This window comes from Procambarus clarkii, chromosome 53 (assembly GCF_040958095.1).
Source record: "Procambarus clarkii isolate CNS0578487 chromosome 53, FALCON_Pclarkii_2.0, whole genome shotgun sequence".
Lineage (NCBI taxonomy): Eukaryota > Metazoa > Arthropoda > Malacostraca > Decapoda > Cambaridae > Procambarus > Procambarus clarkii.
In genome coordinates this window covers 19578199-19594487 of record NC_091202.1, presented here as the reverse complement: position 1 = coordinate 19594487, position 16289 = coordinate 19578199, and the positions used below count along the sequence as shown (strand labels likewise).

General features: G+C 47.3%; 1 protein-coding gene across 1 annotated transcript in view; it reads right to left on the bottom strand.

Annotated features, from left to right (window-relative positions):
- LOC123767088 (prestin) overlaps positions 1-16289 on the bottom strand; it is a 57920-nt gene that overhangs the window by 23283 nt on the left and 18348 nt on the right. Inside the window, exons 4-7 of the mRNA XM_069304736.1 lie at positions 15627-15760; positions 11168-11330; positions 8719-8895; positions 559-831 (exon numbers count right to left, since the gene is read on the bottom strand). Coding sequence (XP_069160837.1) covers positions 559-831; positions 8719-8895; positions 11168-11330; positions 15627-15760 — 747 coding nt within the window. The remainder of the gene's footprint in view (positions 1-558; positions 832-8718; positions 8896-11167; positions 11331-15626; positions 15761-16289) is intronic.

Genomic DNA, 16289 nt, shown 5'->3' with positions numbered 1-16289 from the left:
GGACGGGCTGCACCATAGCCCGTCCTACTTGGAACTTGGGGTGCGAGCAGCTGAACCTTAAACAACAATTCCCCTCCCAACATTCAATTGTTTCTGGTGCTGTAACCAGATCGTTCACTTTTTCCATTTAATATTTTTGTGAGAGTGTTGGAACCGATTTCTAATCAGTACTTGATGGCATGCACAGTCTTGAACCCTATCTTGAGGTTATCTTGAGATGATTTCGGGGCTTTAGTGTCCCCGCGGCCCGGTCCTCGACCAGGCCTCCACCCCCAGGAAGCAGCCCGTGACAGCTGACTAACACCCAGGTACCTATTTTACTGCTAGGTAACAGGGGCATAGGGTGAAAGAAACTCTGCCCATTGTTTCTCGCCGGCGCCTGGGATCGAACCCAGGACCACAGGATCACAAGTCCAGCGTGCTGTCCGCTCGGCCGACCGGCTCCCTGGTATTCATATATACCACTGACGGTTAAATAGGAATAAATTGTACACCATGTACATTAATTAGGATCCAGGGAGCACACGTGTGCTAACCTGGTACTATACAATAACTTACTGCAGAATATTTCTTGACGTCCAAATAGAGATCGGTGTTGGGCACACGACCAAGCCGAGCTGTTGTGGGCTTCTGGGAGCGGGCGAGGAGGACCCCCACAGACACCACGACGCCTAGTATCAGACCGTAGTCAATGTCAATGAGTATGACACCGAAGAATGTTGCAATCCATATCATTGCATCAGTGCGAGATACTTCCCACATAGTCTTCGCATCGATCACTTGCAGAAACATCCCTTTTAAGGCAACTACGATGATTGGCGAGAGAACACACTGCCACAGAAGAAAAAGATTACAATGAGTGAAATTAAAAATTTTTTTTTGTTGGGGGGGGGAGGGGGGGGGGAGGGGGGGAGGGGGGGAGGGGGGGGAGGGGGGGAGGGGGGGATAAGTCAGTTAGATTTTGCTACAATAAATATTGTAGCAAAGATATATTATTGTAATGAGATTCTGCACAGACAAAAATCACCTTAGGTTTCTATATCTTATTTACGTGTTGTGTTAAACAGGCGTTCTCTGCAAACTTCATTTTCGTTTTCTTATTTGTATTATTTGTTCTCCATTATGTGACAGTGATTTAATATTTTATGGCTTAATGTATTTCAGTGTGGCTGGCGCTACACAGTGTTTCCAAGTGTTATAATACAAAGAGTACTGGGAAGACGGGACACCACGAGCGTAGCTCTCATCCTGTAACTACACTTAGGTAATTACACGTACAAAAATTGTAATTAAATTTAATTTTGAATTCAATTTAACATTTAAATTTTATTAAAGTCTAAAGTTAAATACGCATATTTCAAATATGACCGGACAAGAACAGTAGTGAATATATGAGCAGCAAGAATAAATTTACAGAAGGTGAAGGAAAGACCCCAATTGATGTGCAAGTGAATTAAAAGCCAAATTTTTGGCAAACCGTCCTCAGATGAAGTCCATTCTATCCAGCGGTCGATCCCAAAGACGAATTCATCATTCTGAATATTTAACATTCTGTTCACTCAAAATAGAACTTTTGCCAATTATAAATTATAATATATTAGCATATTTTGCATATTTAGGGACTGGTTAGGTTAGGTGTTTAGGTTCTGTCGCGATTATTTGTAGTACGTGGGTGAAGCATTTACAGCGTTGTGCTTAGAAGTAAGTAAGTAATTATCAAAAGAAGGCACCAAACCGGGAAGGCTATGTAGCACCATCAAATACGCAAAATAATCAGAGGGCGCTAAATATCACCAAGGATGCCAATACGAGAACAAAAACGCACAAGGCGAACGATATCAAAAGTATCCGAGTCACCAAGAATTCTATCGAGGGACAGGTGACCGCGAGGGGCGGTCGGAAAGCAAGACACACGCTCGTCCTGGAAGTCAGGACATTCAAGAAGGACATGCACGACCGTAAGAGGGACAATGCAACTAGGACAATAAGGAGCAGGGCGGCGCTCCATCAAGTGACCATGGGTTAAGCGAGTATGGCCAATACGCAACCTCGCCAGAGCTGTTTCCCACCGCCGGTTACGGTGGAAGGAGGACGGCCACGAGGAAACACAACATTTAAGAGTACGTAGCTTGTTACCAGTAACAGACAACCAAGAAGCCTGCCAACGGGTAAGGACTGAGGAATGGATAACTGGGTAAAAGTCGGAATACGGAATGCCTTTACGAGAGATGGGACAAGAGCGGACAGCTTCCTTAGCGGCAGCATCCGCACGCTCATTTAAAGACACACCAATATGGCTGGGAACCCAACAAAACTCAACCGACTTAAATTTACTGTGAACGAGAAACAGCCAATGCTGGATCTCGACAACTACTGGATGAACCGGATTAAAGGACCCGAGAGCCATGAGGGCACTACGAGAGTCAACAACAACCACAAAGGAAGACTGACAACGAGAAAGCAGGAGACGAAGAGCATAGAGAATAGCATAAAGTTCTGCTGTAAAGATGCTAGTCTCCGGAGGCAAGCGACACATATAGGTGCGATCAGGAAAAACAACAGAGTAGCCAACACCGTCCGCTGACTTAGACCCATCGGTGAAGACAGAAACGGAGCGGGAGTGAGAAGAAAAGTGCTCGAGGAAAAGGCGTTTTAGAACCGTAGGAGGGGTAAAAGCTTTAGTGATACGGGTCAAGGAAGTACAAAACCGCGGAAGAGGGACCCTCCACGGGGGCAAAGAAGGAACAACACGAGGAGAAACATCAGAAATACGAACGGAGAGAGAATCCTGTAGGCGAGATAACCGGACAGAAAGAGGGAGGTGGTGAAGAGGAACAGGAACCGCAGGAGGGGTAAAAGTTAAAGCACGACAGAGGCGAGAGGAAGGATGTTGCAAGGACCGCGCAAGATAGCGAAGACAGTAGCGATCACGGCGGTCCTGGAGAGACAGGAAGCCAGTGTCAACATACAAGCTAAGGATGGGAGTCGAACGAAAGGCACCAGAACTGAGGCGCAACCCAGTATGGTGCAAAGCATCAAGACGGCGAAGAGTAGAAGGAGAAGCAGACAAGTAAGCAGGGCAACCATAATCGAGCTTAGACAGGACGAGAGAGGAATGTAAAGCAAGGAGAGTGCGCCTATCTGCCCCCCAAGAAGTATGGACAAGACCCGAAGGAGGGTAAGGGCCTTAGAGCACTCAACACGGAGGTAAGAGATATGGGGAGACCAAGACAAACGAGTGTCAAGGAATAACCCCAAAAGCTTTGCGGAATCTCTGTATTCAAGGGGATGACCATAAAGTGACAAAGAGGGACGAAGAACAACCCGTTTCCGCGTAAAAGTCATGGCACAAGTCTTAGAAGTAGAGAACTTGAAGCCATGACCTGTGGCCCAAGACGACACGGCATCAATTGCAAGTTGAAGCCGGCGTTGAAGGAGAGGCGAATCATCACCCTGACAACAAAGGGTAAGATCATCGACATAGAGAGCGGAGAAGACACCAGAAGGAAGAGAGGAAAGAAGACCATTGAGGGCAACAAGAAAAAGAGTAGTGCTCAGAACACTACCCTGGGGCACACCTTCGTATTGCTGAAAAGAGGGAGAGAGAGCGGTACCAAGGCGCACCCGAAAGGAACGACGAGAGAGGAAGCTGCGGAGAAAGAGAGGGAGATGACCACGAAGGCCAAAAGAATGAAGTTGAGATAGGATATGATAACGCCAAGTGGTGTCGTAAGCCTTTTCTAGGTCAAAAAGGACGGCAACAACGGAGGTCTTCGCAGCAAAAGCAGTACGAATATAGACCTCCAAGTTCACCAGGACATCTGTCGTGCTGCGACACTTGCGGAAACCAAATTGAGAAGGGGAGAGGAGGTGATGGTGTTCCAGGAACCACATCAGACGAACGTTAACCATACGTGCAAAGAGTTTGCAGACACAACTTGTGAGAGCAATAGGGCGAAAGTCCTTAGGGGAAGTACCCAGAGACCCCGGTTTGCGAACAGGGAGGACAACGGCATCGAGCCAGTCCTCAGGGACTGACGACGACTCCCAGATCCGATTATACAGACTCAGTAAAGACTGAGGCGTGCTCGGAGGGAGATGGCGAAGCATCTCATAATGAATACCATCGGAGCCCGCCGCCGTAGAACCGCAGAGGGCCAGGGCAGAACGAAGTTCAGAGAGAGAGAAGGGATCATTATAGGGAAGCTGAAGATGAGTGCAGAAATCTAAAGGACGAGACTCAAGGACAGGTTTACGAAGAAGGAAAGATTGGGGAAGATGAAGACCAGAGCTAACAGAAGAAAAGTGGGAACCCAGTTCGGAAGCGACCTGCAACGGGTCCGCCACAAGAGTATCACGGAGGTGAAGGACCGGTGAAACATCGGGAACGAACTTACCCGCTATCTTGCGGATACGCTTCCAGATCTGGGCCAGAGGGGTCTCGGACGTAATTGTTGAGACATAAGATGCCCAACATTCACGTTTAGCCGTACGGATGGCCCTACGGGCCACCGCACTCGCTTTCCGAAAGAAAAGAAAAGAATCGGTCGTCTGCCTACGGCGGTGCCTCTTCCAGGCTGCACGCTTACAGCGGACAGCCCGAGCACAGTCCGCATTCCACCAGGGAACGCACTTCCGTGGACCCCGAGAGGAAGAGCGAGGAATAGAGCGGAGGGCAGCGTTGAAGACAGTGTCATGAAAAAGAAGGAGAGCGCGAGAGAGAGGCAGAAGGGAGAGGTCAGGGAGAGCAGCACTGAGGGTAAATAGGGTCCAGTCTGCCTTAGTAAACTGCCACCTAGTTAAAGAGAGGGAAGGGCGAAAAGAGAAAAAGGAAACAAGGATGGGGAAATGATCACTACCATGGAGGTCATCAAGAACCTGCCACGTGAAATCTAAGTAAAGAGAAGAAGAGCAGAGAGAAAGATCAAGACAAGAAAGGGTGCGAGTCCGAGAGTCCAAATGAGTGGGCTCACCAGAATTCAGAAGAGACAGGGAAGAAGAGAGGAGAAACGGCTCAAGGAGGCGACCCCGGGTATTCGTCAGAACGTCACCCCAAAGAGAATGACGACAATTGAAGTCACCCAGCAGGAGCACAGGCTCCGGCAAGGAGTCCAGGAGGTGTTTCAAATCAGGAAGAGAGAGCGGGACACTCGGGGGGAGATAAATGGAACAAACTGTGTACCATTTCCCCACAAAGATACGAGCAGCAGAACAATGGAGAGGCGAAGGAAAAAGTAAAGGAACAAAGGGAACATCAGCCCGAATCAAGAGAGCAGAAGAATTAGAAGCCCCAGCATTGGCTGGGGGGGGGGAGAGAAAGGAATAGCCACGAAAACGACCAGGACGAGCACCAAGCATTGGCTCCTGGAGACAGACACAAAGGGGCGAAAACCGCGAAATCAGAAGTTGGAGTTCGAGGAAATTGGCGTAATAACCTCGAACGTTCCATTGAAGAATGGACAACGACGAGAAGAGAAAGGACAAAAACAGAGAACAAGGAAGAAACAAAGGCGAAAGAGCAACAGAGCACGTTAAAGAATATCAGGGTCGGGATCAGGGTCAGCAAAGTCAGGGTTAGGGGGCATGGGTAAACTGAGCAAAGACGGAGGGAAGGAAACGGGAGAACAGATCAGAGGTGGGCGGGCAGGGTCCGGAGGAGGAGGAGGAGGAAGAGGAGGAGACAACGGAGAGGAGCCGTCAAGGACAGCAGCAGGAGGAGGGGGAGTAGAAAGAGGGGAGCGCACCCCAGCAAGAGCAGCAACCGAAAGGGAAGCAGGGGCCAAAGAAACCTCCACAGCAGGAACAGGGGGCGCAAGCACTGAAACGGGAGGGGAAGGAGCAACATAGCCAGAAGGAGTAGCTGAGGAAGAAAGCGAAGCCTTCTTACCCGCCGGGGAAGAGGAAGGAGAGGAGCCAGGCTTACGCTTCTGACTTAAAGAGACCGGTGTCCCAGCAACTACGTACCGGGCAACGGATTCCAGTGTCTCAACAGGAGAAGCCGAACGAGAGCACACACGACGGCCGTTAGGAGAGCGATGGACATCCGCCCGCACCGACAGGCGGTGGGGAGAGCTGATAGATGGAGGAAGAGGATGGGAAGGAGGACCGGAGGGGGACGAGGAAGAAGACACAGAAGACACGACAGACCGGGTAGAAGGAAGGGGAACCCCAGACAGAGGACCAGGAGGAGGATCCTTCGGAGAGAACCCAAAGGAACAGAGGAGGGGGCAGTGGGCGCATCAGGGTCCAAGGCCCGGAAACGGTTGTGAGTCTGAGGAAGGCGGGAAGGACGAGGAGAGGAAGAGCGCAACACGCGAGCATAAGAGATATTAGCATAAGGCGGGAGCCGGCGAACCTGGCGCCTCGCCTCAGGAAAAGATAAACGCTCCCGGTGCTTCAGGTTGAGGACGGCTGCCTCAAGCTTGTAATGGACACACGCACGGGAGAAGGTAGGATGGGCCTCACCGCAGTTGAGGCAACGAGCCTGGGGAGAAGTGCACTCCGACTTAGAGTGACCTTCGCCACCACACAAAGGACAGAGAGAGACAGTCCCGGAGCAGTGGAGGGCACCATGCCCAAACCTCCAGCACTTGTTGCAGAGCCGAGGAGAAGGAATGTACTCCTGGACAGAGCACCTGGCACCAGCAAGAATGACAGAGGGTGGAAGGGTCCTACCATCAAAGGTAATCTTCACAACCCGGAGGGGTTGACGGCGACTACCACGAGGGGGACGAGTAAACGTGTCCACCTGGAGAATAGAATGGCCCTGGGCAGCGAGAATATGGCGAATATCGTCGTGGCAGTCGCGCAGGTCCCGAACACCGGTTGCAACATGGGGCGGGAGCAAAATAGTGCCAACACTGGCATTCAACCGAGCGTTTTTCGAGACCCGAACGGGGGTCTCGCCAAGGCAGGACAAGGCAGCCAAGCGGGAAGCAGCATCCTGAGAAGGAGCAGCAACGACACGTGTACCAAGACGAGTGGGGTTGAAAGTAATGGAGGCATCCACGGAATCAATGAGATGTCGATGAAGGGAGAAATCGTCAGGAGGCGCAGAATCAAGAGGGAGGAGATCAAAATATTTGGCCCACGAAGCGGGACCAAACAAGGCTTGATAGGTAGCAGAACTGGAAGGAATCGAGCGAGGGCGGCCGTGACGAGGACGGCGGTGAGAACCCCAGAGAGAGAGGGGTTAAAAGGCGCAGTAGTTACAACTAGAGAAGGAGCCGCGCCAGGGGACGAGGTAGTCACCACTGGGGGCTTGGGGCTCGACCCAACCACAGAGGAGGGAAGGGAGCCAGGGGAAGGAGTCAGAGGCCAAAGGAGGAGCAAGGTCGGGGCCCAATGCAGCGGAGGGTACAGAGCCCGGTCTTCCAATACGGACCGACTCGGGGGCTTGGTCGCCCACCCCACGAGCCTGAGAAGGTAAGCCAGAAGCAGCCGAAACAGGGGTTTTCATCGTGACGAAAAAAAAAATACACTCACGAATGTGCCCCCACACCCACCATGGAGCCACAATTAGAGGCAGGACACCCAACAAGAAGCTATCGCCGATCTTGTCGGGGCCTCCTAGGGGTGCGTCGTGAGTATACGCCCCACAAACGCCACCTTAAGAAACCGACAGTCCGTCGAGATCGGGTTCAGTGACGAAGTGGGGATTGACAATAAAAGGTTCCCCTCGCTCTCGACGTCGGGTACTGCAGTTCTACGGGTGCATGAGTATGCCTCCTCCAGCACCCGGGCGTCAAAATAGAAGAAGTCCATGGAAGAACCAGAACGAGCAAAAGGTCGGCAGGAAACGGCAAGCAGATAGGAGAAGAGGGGGGAGAAAACGAAACAGAAGGAAAAGGAAAAGGTGCCCAGCAGAATTGGAGAGGACGGCAGCAGGAGCACAAGGCTAGAAAAGGACAGAGGACTGTCCTAAGGAGCATCACACTCCGGCAGCCGCCCACGAAGCCCCCACACGGCGACAACGAGCTGAGCGGGGAGGGGGTGTGCTTAGAAGAAAAGTCGTCAGTGAAGCACTTGTTCCAGAAGTGTTCGGACGTCATCAGTTGTAAGTCTTAAGTAAACCGTTTCTCATTCATAAACACCTGGGGGTTTGGCGGGTGCATGGACTGGACTTTGGGTCTTTGTTTAGAGGACGGGCAGATTTTCGGATGTAACCTGCATCCTTTCTCAGGGTGCTGTATACAATGTTTGGAACATTGTAATGCAATTTCGGTTACATCCGTGATTTTTGTTTTTAATACACTTACACATATACTGGATCTTTCCTTAACCTTCATTCAAACACAACGCCATTGTAGCAAGTTTGTTAATAAATTTACTACCGAAGTCTTGCCTAAATATTTGGGACAAGGAAGATCATGAAAATTTGTCAAAGAAACCGTCAAGTGAACAAGAAATGGTTTGTTCGTTTATCTTGACCATAATTAATCCCTGCTGCATAATACTTCTGAAACAAACATTATCACAATGAGAATAAAACATTTACAGGCAGCAGGCGATGAGTCACAATAACGGGGCTAAAGTATGTTGACCAGACCACACACTAGAAGGTGAAGGGACGACGACGTTTCTGTCCGTCCTGGACCATTCTTAAGTCGATTGTATCACAATCATTTACAGGCAGAACCATACTGTGCTCTACAAGCACCACACCCATTCATACATGCTGCAAAGTACCATGCTGTATCAAAGAAGCACAATACTTACATATGGAAGCGTTTCAAACAAGGGACCGACGAAGAGGAGGACAAAGACCAGGACGGAGCAGCTCACAAAGGAAGCCATTTGGGTCACCCCGCCAGCACTCTCCTGGATGAGTGTGCGAGCAAACGACGAAGCGACGGGACCACAGCCAAAGAATGACCCAAAAATATTGCTCATGCCCTGAAAATGTAGCATATCTTTAATAAATATCTACCATATGTGCCAGAATATTTAATAGAATATTTTATAATTGTTTGTACATTAAATTTAAATGGTGTTTTTCAAGTAATTTTGTTGGGAAAAATTGTTTGTGCAAGTACAAAATATTCTGTTTGTGGACAAATACCACGTGTTCGGCCGAGGGCAAATATGGAAGACTGAACATTTTTATACAAAGACGCTTTTTCTACAGAGTTGTCTGCATGTGGCAACACATTCAGGTGTTCCAAAATTTCCTGTTTAAGACATCCGAGTTCCAATTCTAATTTATTTACAGTAATTGCTCAACCACGTCTTAATGGCTCGAACACAGTTTAAGACGTGTGAAGATTAAGGATCCTCCATAGGTATATACGTATTGTTTATGGCAACTAGATTATAGAAGTGTATGATTGTCAAGATTTGCTAATAGATCCTGTTATAATACCAAGGTATATCTCCATTATTATCTAGTGTCATGATAAATTTCATTATTATACATAAAAGTAGTTATTAGAAGAGGTATGGGTTGTTCTCGGCGCGTGACTGGCGCCTTGCCGTGGACGACTAAACAATATTTTCACAACGTTTATATTTTCCTGGAAGGAAAATACATTCAAAACACCAGATAGCTTTTCTGCACACACCTGTTCAACAGGTGTCCTAGCTAAACAAGTGTTGGAGTGTGAAACTCTGTTTCCTATACGTCTCTTGCCTGAGGGTCTCTGTGCACTACCACCGGGTCACCCTTGGTGGTGCTGCCCGACCTTGGAGTGGCAACATGTTCGGCTCCAGCTCTGGTCCAGGCCGGTTCAACACCTCGCAACCATTTCCATCACTGAACCTCCCATTTCCATCCTCGGTCTGTGTCATACTGGACACATGAGCAACACAGTGGTGTGGCCTTACCGGTGAAGTACTTCTACACTCCCCTCAGCCTACAAAGAACTTACTGTCAGTTTTCCACCTGACATTGCAACAAGTTGACAGGCTCTCTCTCCCTGTCCAACTGTCAAACTCAAGCCGCTCTTGCTCTACCGACTGAACTGTCTGGGAGAAAACCCTCTTCTACAAGTACCTACGCTCACCCTACTGAGCTTGGGGTCTCTCCCTAGGTCTCGCTACTCTATCAAAGACTCGAGCGAAACTTTTGACATCTGTCAAACTACCTTGTCCGTTTCTGCCAAGCTAGACATCTTTGCCTTCATACCTTGTCACCGGGTTAAGTGCACTAGGGTGGGTTTGGCTTCCCTTCCCTGTGTGAGATTGCCCCCTTGCAACCTGCACTTGAGCCAGCACTGACTTGCTGCGCTCTCGCCTGCAGGCTCGAACTCGGCCTTGCTGTCATTTCTGAAAACGGGAGCCTCTGCTCAACCTCTCTAGTGACTACAGTGAATTCTTCCTGGGGTTGTACAGTCCCCCTTCTGGCAAGAAATTCCATCACCTGTAACTACCGATGAATTACTCCCCCTTTCTAAAGAAGTCAACTCGGATCCTCGGCTGGGGGCGCGACCTCACACTAAGATCCAAATGTGTATTAACAACTACACTCTCATGACATCCTTGACAACTGCATTGTCGCCTAATGAGACCTCTCACGCTTGAGGTCACTTCTAGAAGTTTCGTCTACCCTAAGGTAGGTGGTGTCTTGCACCTCAGGCAGATCCTGAGTGCACCTTTGCAATCACTGTTGCTCGCTGGCTTGGTGTCCACGACACCTGCTGCTGACAACCCTCATCCACGAGAGTGTCAATGTCCACTGGCTAGCAGCTGTGGAAAGCCAGATAGATTTCCCCATATCTACCTTGACATACCTCTTTCATACAGTGTGTGTGTACCCAAGTGCACACACAATAATAATAATAATAATAATTATATTATATATATATATATATATATATATATATATATATATATATATATATATATATATATATATATATATATATACACACACACACACACACACACACACACACACACACACACAATTATATGTAATATATATAATCAACAAAAACAATAATGTGGGTGTAGCTACCAGGATCCATTTTCCCAGTGAGAGCAGAAAAATCCTTCTTAAATAACTAACTGAAAAAGCTAAGTCAAACCCGTGAGGTCCTCACCTGGACGACAGTAACGACCTCGCACGTTAACAAATAATAGTTTTAACCAATTTTATAACAATTACAGTACATTGTACTACGGAAATAATTAAATATTTTACGATTTGCTCAACCCAAAATATTCTCACCAGAGCGTAAAGTTCTTGCGTCGCGTCAACGTTGTAGTTCTTTCGTTTGGCCAAGATTTTTGCCATAGAGAAGGAGACGATGTAAGAGACGACGCTGATGACCCCGGCGTCGACGGCCACTTGAGACATCAGCGCCACTGGTGGCACGCGCGCCTCTGGCAATCTCAAAAACAAGGAAAAATAAAAGCTTTAATTCTGTGATTTTTTCTCCATATATTTGTATTTGTTTTTAAATTATATATAAATGGTGCATAAGTAAGTAAGTAATTATCAAAAGAAGGCACCAAACCGGGAAGGCTATGTAGCACCATCAAATACGCAAAATAATCAGAGGGCGCTAAATATCACCAAGGATGCCAATACGAGAACAAAAACGCATAAGGCGAACGATATCAAAAGTATCCGAGTCACCAAGAATTCTATCGAGGGACAGGTGACCGCGAGGGGCGGTCGGAAAGCAAGACACACGCTCGTCCTGGAAGTCAGGACATTCAAGAAGGACATGCATGACCGTAAGAGGGACAATGCAACTAGGACAATAAGGAGCAGGGCGGCGCTCCATCAAGTGACCATGGGTTAAGCGAGTATGGCCAATACGCAACCTCGCCAGAGCTGTTTCCCACCGCCGGTTACGGTGGAAGGAGGACGGCTAAATGGTGCATAGAGCAACCCGTTCTCGCACTTTCTTACAGTCAATATTGACTTATTAAATGTGTGCATGTGTGACATACTAAATATACTAGTTTACCTTGAAAAGCTTCATAGGAAACACCGAACTTACCTAACCTTCTTAGTATGTTAAGATATGCATCTTGTTGCTTCGTAATTACAATTATTACTTAACCTATTATAGGTATTGGTTAAGTAATAATTGTAATTACGAAGCAATGCTGTAAAATAGTTTCAAGGTAAACTAGTATGTTTAGTATGTCACATATGCACGTATTTAATAAGTCAATATTGACTATACGAAAGTGCGAGAACGGGTTGCATAGAGGCATTTTTCTCAATTTTACAGCATTGATGTAAGGTAAGGTAATTATCAAAAGAAGGCACCAAACCGGGACGCCTATGTAGCACCATCAAAGTGTGAAATAATCAGGGGCGCTAAATATCACCAGGAATGCTAATACGAGCATTGATGCAAAGAAAATGCCTTTGTTCATTTGCTTTACAATTTCATTATTCTCTGGTAATTATGCCTTGCGCCTCTTACTATTTTCTCAAATATAATCCACATCGACATATCAATTGGCGACTCTTTCAGTACTTTATCTAAATGAGCTAAACTTGCAGCCAACCTTAGTTAAACTATTATTAGTTAGGGAGCTCCAAGTATATAATTGATCTCTCGGGATGCTTAGCGTCCCAGTGAGTGAGTGAGTTCACTCACCCTGAGCTCCCTAGAAACACAGGGAGGTTGTGTTTAATTTATTTAAATTTCCCAGCACAATATAGCAAAGGACCAAGGTATTAAGAGTGTTAATAACTAGGGAAGTGAACAGGATGTGCTCAAGCATCTGTTCCCTTTGCCAGGCACGACCTACCGATCAACTACAAGGGGCTGTAATATAAAATTAGCCTGGAACCATGTGTCTACCATTCAATAATAGATATTGAAGAATATTTCACTCAAGTAAATTTAGTGAAATAGAATGAAGCAAAATGAACTGGGCCAGGTGAAGCACAGGTAGAGGGGGAAGGGTGAGAGAAACATAAGAACGAAGGTAACTGCAAAAATCCTATTGGCCCATAATAGGTCAATATAGGCCTGCCATACTAGGCAGCTCCTATTTTATATCCACCCAATCTCATTCATATATATATGTCTAAACTTCGCTTGAAAAAATCAAGGGATCCTATTGTTATTATGTTATGTGGTGACTGGTTCCACAAATCAACAACCCTGTTATAGACCCAGTATTTACCCAGGGCTTTCTTAAATCTAAACTTATCCAATTTACACCAATTTTTTCGTGTTCTTTCTTGCGTTGATACTTTCAATACCCTATTAATATCCCCTTCGTTATGTCCATTCAGGTAATTATTAATTAATTATAATATTTGTAATTAATAATTATTTCTCTCTCTTGACAAAACCACATACTAGAAATGGAAGGGACGACGTCGTTTCGGTCCGTCCTGAACCATTATCAACTCGATAGTGATGATATTAGATTGATTGATGAAGATTAAGCCACCCAAGAGGTAGCACGAGCATGAATATCCCGTAAGTTATGAGACGAGGGAGGACAAGGGATTAAGCAAGGCAAGAGAGAGAGGTGAGGAGACGGAAATCTTAAGAGGAAGATAAGAGCAAGGCAAAAGGTATGGTATGTAAGGTGTAATATAGGGTGTAAGAATGGGAACGTACGAGAAACAAGAGAAAGAAAAAAGAGAAGAAGGGTAGGCTTATATTAGGTCACATTTGTTAGAAAGTTTAGAATTTTGAGTATGTACTATGAAAGGGAAGAGTCAACAGCAACAAAGCCAGAACTCGGGTTCATGTTTGGTAAGTAATTAGTAGGCACCATGTAACGGGGGGTGGGGGAAATAGCTCTATCTTGTCCATTATTCCACCCCCCCCCCCAGTTAACCATGGAGGCAGGGGGAAACGGCTCTCTCTAGTCCTTGAGCACACGTGGAGCTCAGCTGAGTGTGACAGGTGACCACGCATGTCCCAGGGGGACACCCAGCCACCGCTGGTTGTCAGGTCAGTTGGGGAGTGGCAGGTGTAGTTCTTAAGTAGTATTAAGTGGTGGTTCTGCTCAGATTATTGCGATAGACTGTTTTACTTCATTTGAACGCAATAACCCGAGGTGTACTGGTTTTGTACAGCATGCTAGGGGAGGGCCTCGGGGCCTCGTAGCCTGGTGGATAGCGCGCAGGACTCTTAATTTTGTGGCGCGGGTTCGATTCCCGCACGAGGCAGAAACAAATGGGCAAAGTTCCTTTCACCCTGAACGCCCCTGTTACCTAGCAGTAAATAGGTACCTGGGTGTTAGTCAGCTGTCACGGGCTGCTTCCTGGGGGTGGAGGCCTGGTCAAGGACCGGGCCGCGGGGACACTAAAGCCCCGAAATCAACTCAAGATAACCTCAAGAAGAGGCTTAGTATGTCAGTAGACTTCACGTTGGGGACGCTCGACGTTAGATAGTCTGGTCACAGGAGTGGCAAAAGTTTTGAGTTGTTGACCGGCGGAGAAGCTAGGGAAACACTCTGGTTCACGTAGGTGGCTGTAGGTTAAGGGTGGGAGTAACGGTTAATTAAGTACTTAAGATTAAGAATGGTACAGTTAAGTTAGGCTAGTGTTTGGTCTATTAGTATTGATATTTTTTGTGGAGATTCGTTAGTGACAAGTTAAAAGTAATGATGACCTTATTCTCTCTTCTCTAAACTTTACTGTTACTGTCTTATGTTCCACCAAGTCAGTATCATTCAGTGTTAATTGGATTATTTTAAAAATTTAAGTGTAGTTGTTGCCAGGAGGAGAACGTTATGACTGGACTGTGTAAACCCTATACAAACTACAGGGTCACACAACATTTTGGGAGCACGGTATTGTCGCCTTTCTGTTCGTTCACAGGTGGGAGCCAGAAGAGAGGCGAGGCGCACATACAAAAGAGGGAGACAGCTGCTGTGTACCATACTTACGGGCGTTATCACCACCACCACGACCAGCCCACTACCTGGAGGTCATGGCTCCACCACCACCACCACCACCCCAGGGGACCCCAAGATGCAGCCCTCTCGGTCGGTCAACATTGGTCTACCCAGTGGACCCCAGGACGGACGGACCAGTGGACCCCAAGACGGATGGACCCCAGTGGACCCCAGGTCATTCTGCAGACGACACCAGACGACCCAGTAAAGATGGAAGAGGTTTCTGAACGAGATTCTAATTTTTGCCAGTGAAGAGTTCGCTTCTGTCATTATCATATTTATGTGCGCCTCAGGAGTTAGATTAGGTGTTACGCCACTCCCAGGTCTCTTTCTCGAATCATAGAGGGGGAAGGGGGGGGGGGGGGGGGGAGCCTCCCCGCACGTCCCGGACCCAGCGTCCTGTGGGGCACACTGCACGTGGTGGACCCACAGTGTTGTAGGGCACGCCGCACGTGGCGGACCAACCGTGCTGTGGGGGCTCCCTGCACGTGGCAGACCCACCGTGCTCTGGGGGGCTGGCCGCACGAGGCGGACCCACCGTGCTCTGGGGGGGCTGGCCGCACGTGGTCCGTGTTGTGGGGCACGTTGCACGTGCCTGACCCAGCGTGCTGTAGGACTTGCTTATCCCCGATGCTGTATTATGAACGATTGATTGAATGATTGAGAAACCTTTTTGTTTAAGATCAACAATATATTGTCCACATCACACTCTGGGCTGACGGTTCGTATCAGTGCAATAATCAGTATACTAACTCATGCATGTATAAATGAGGTTTTACTGTTCATTATACACTTACCCAGTTGGAATTTTGCCGACAATTCTGACGTTGTAGATGCGATGGAAGTCCATCAGGTAGGAGGTCAGCGTGCCTATAACGACAACAATCAGCTCGATGGGAATGGGGATCTTCGACCTTTTACTTACCCAAGGCTGTAAATAACAGACGAAATAAACATCTTACAACTTGGCCAAATTAATAAGTACCAGTGCAACTGCATTTCTAAAATTGTTTAAGAACTAGGATTTATTCGGTCTCACTATTAATAATTAGTTCAGAGTTTTTGTTGTTTTAGATTCAGATCCTCAGAACAAGAAGTTCCAAGTAGCACGTAATGGATTTACCTGGCACAGGAGCGGGATCAGTTAAGAGATTAATGCTACTTAAGCAGTATGAATATACATTTGTACGCTTCATTCAGTGTTGAACACAATTTAAAAAAATCCTTTACCTTGTGGTTTGACCCCGCGGAATGTGGCAAGTTATTATGGGGGGTTCCAGCTAAGAGGACCCGCCTTTATGACGTTCTTTTATCATAGAATCTACGCTCAAACTTACAGTTTCACATGCCAATATTATCTATTCTCCTATGAAAATTTCTTCTATATTAGTTATTTTGGGAAACCTTTTATGGGACACAATTTGAATCATCATTGTCGGGGAGCGGAAACCTTTTATGCA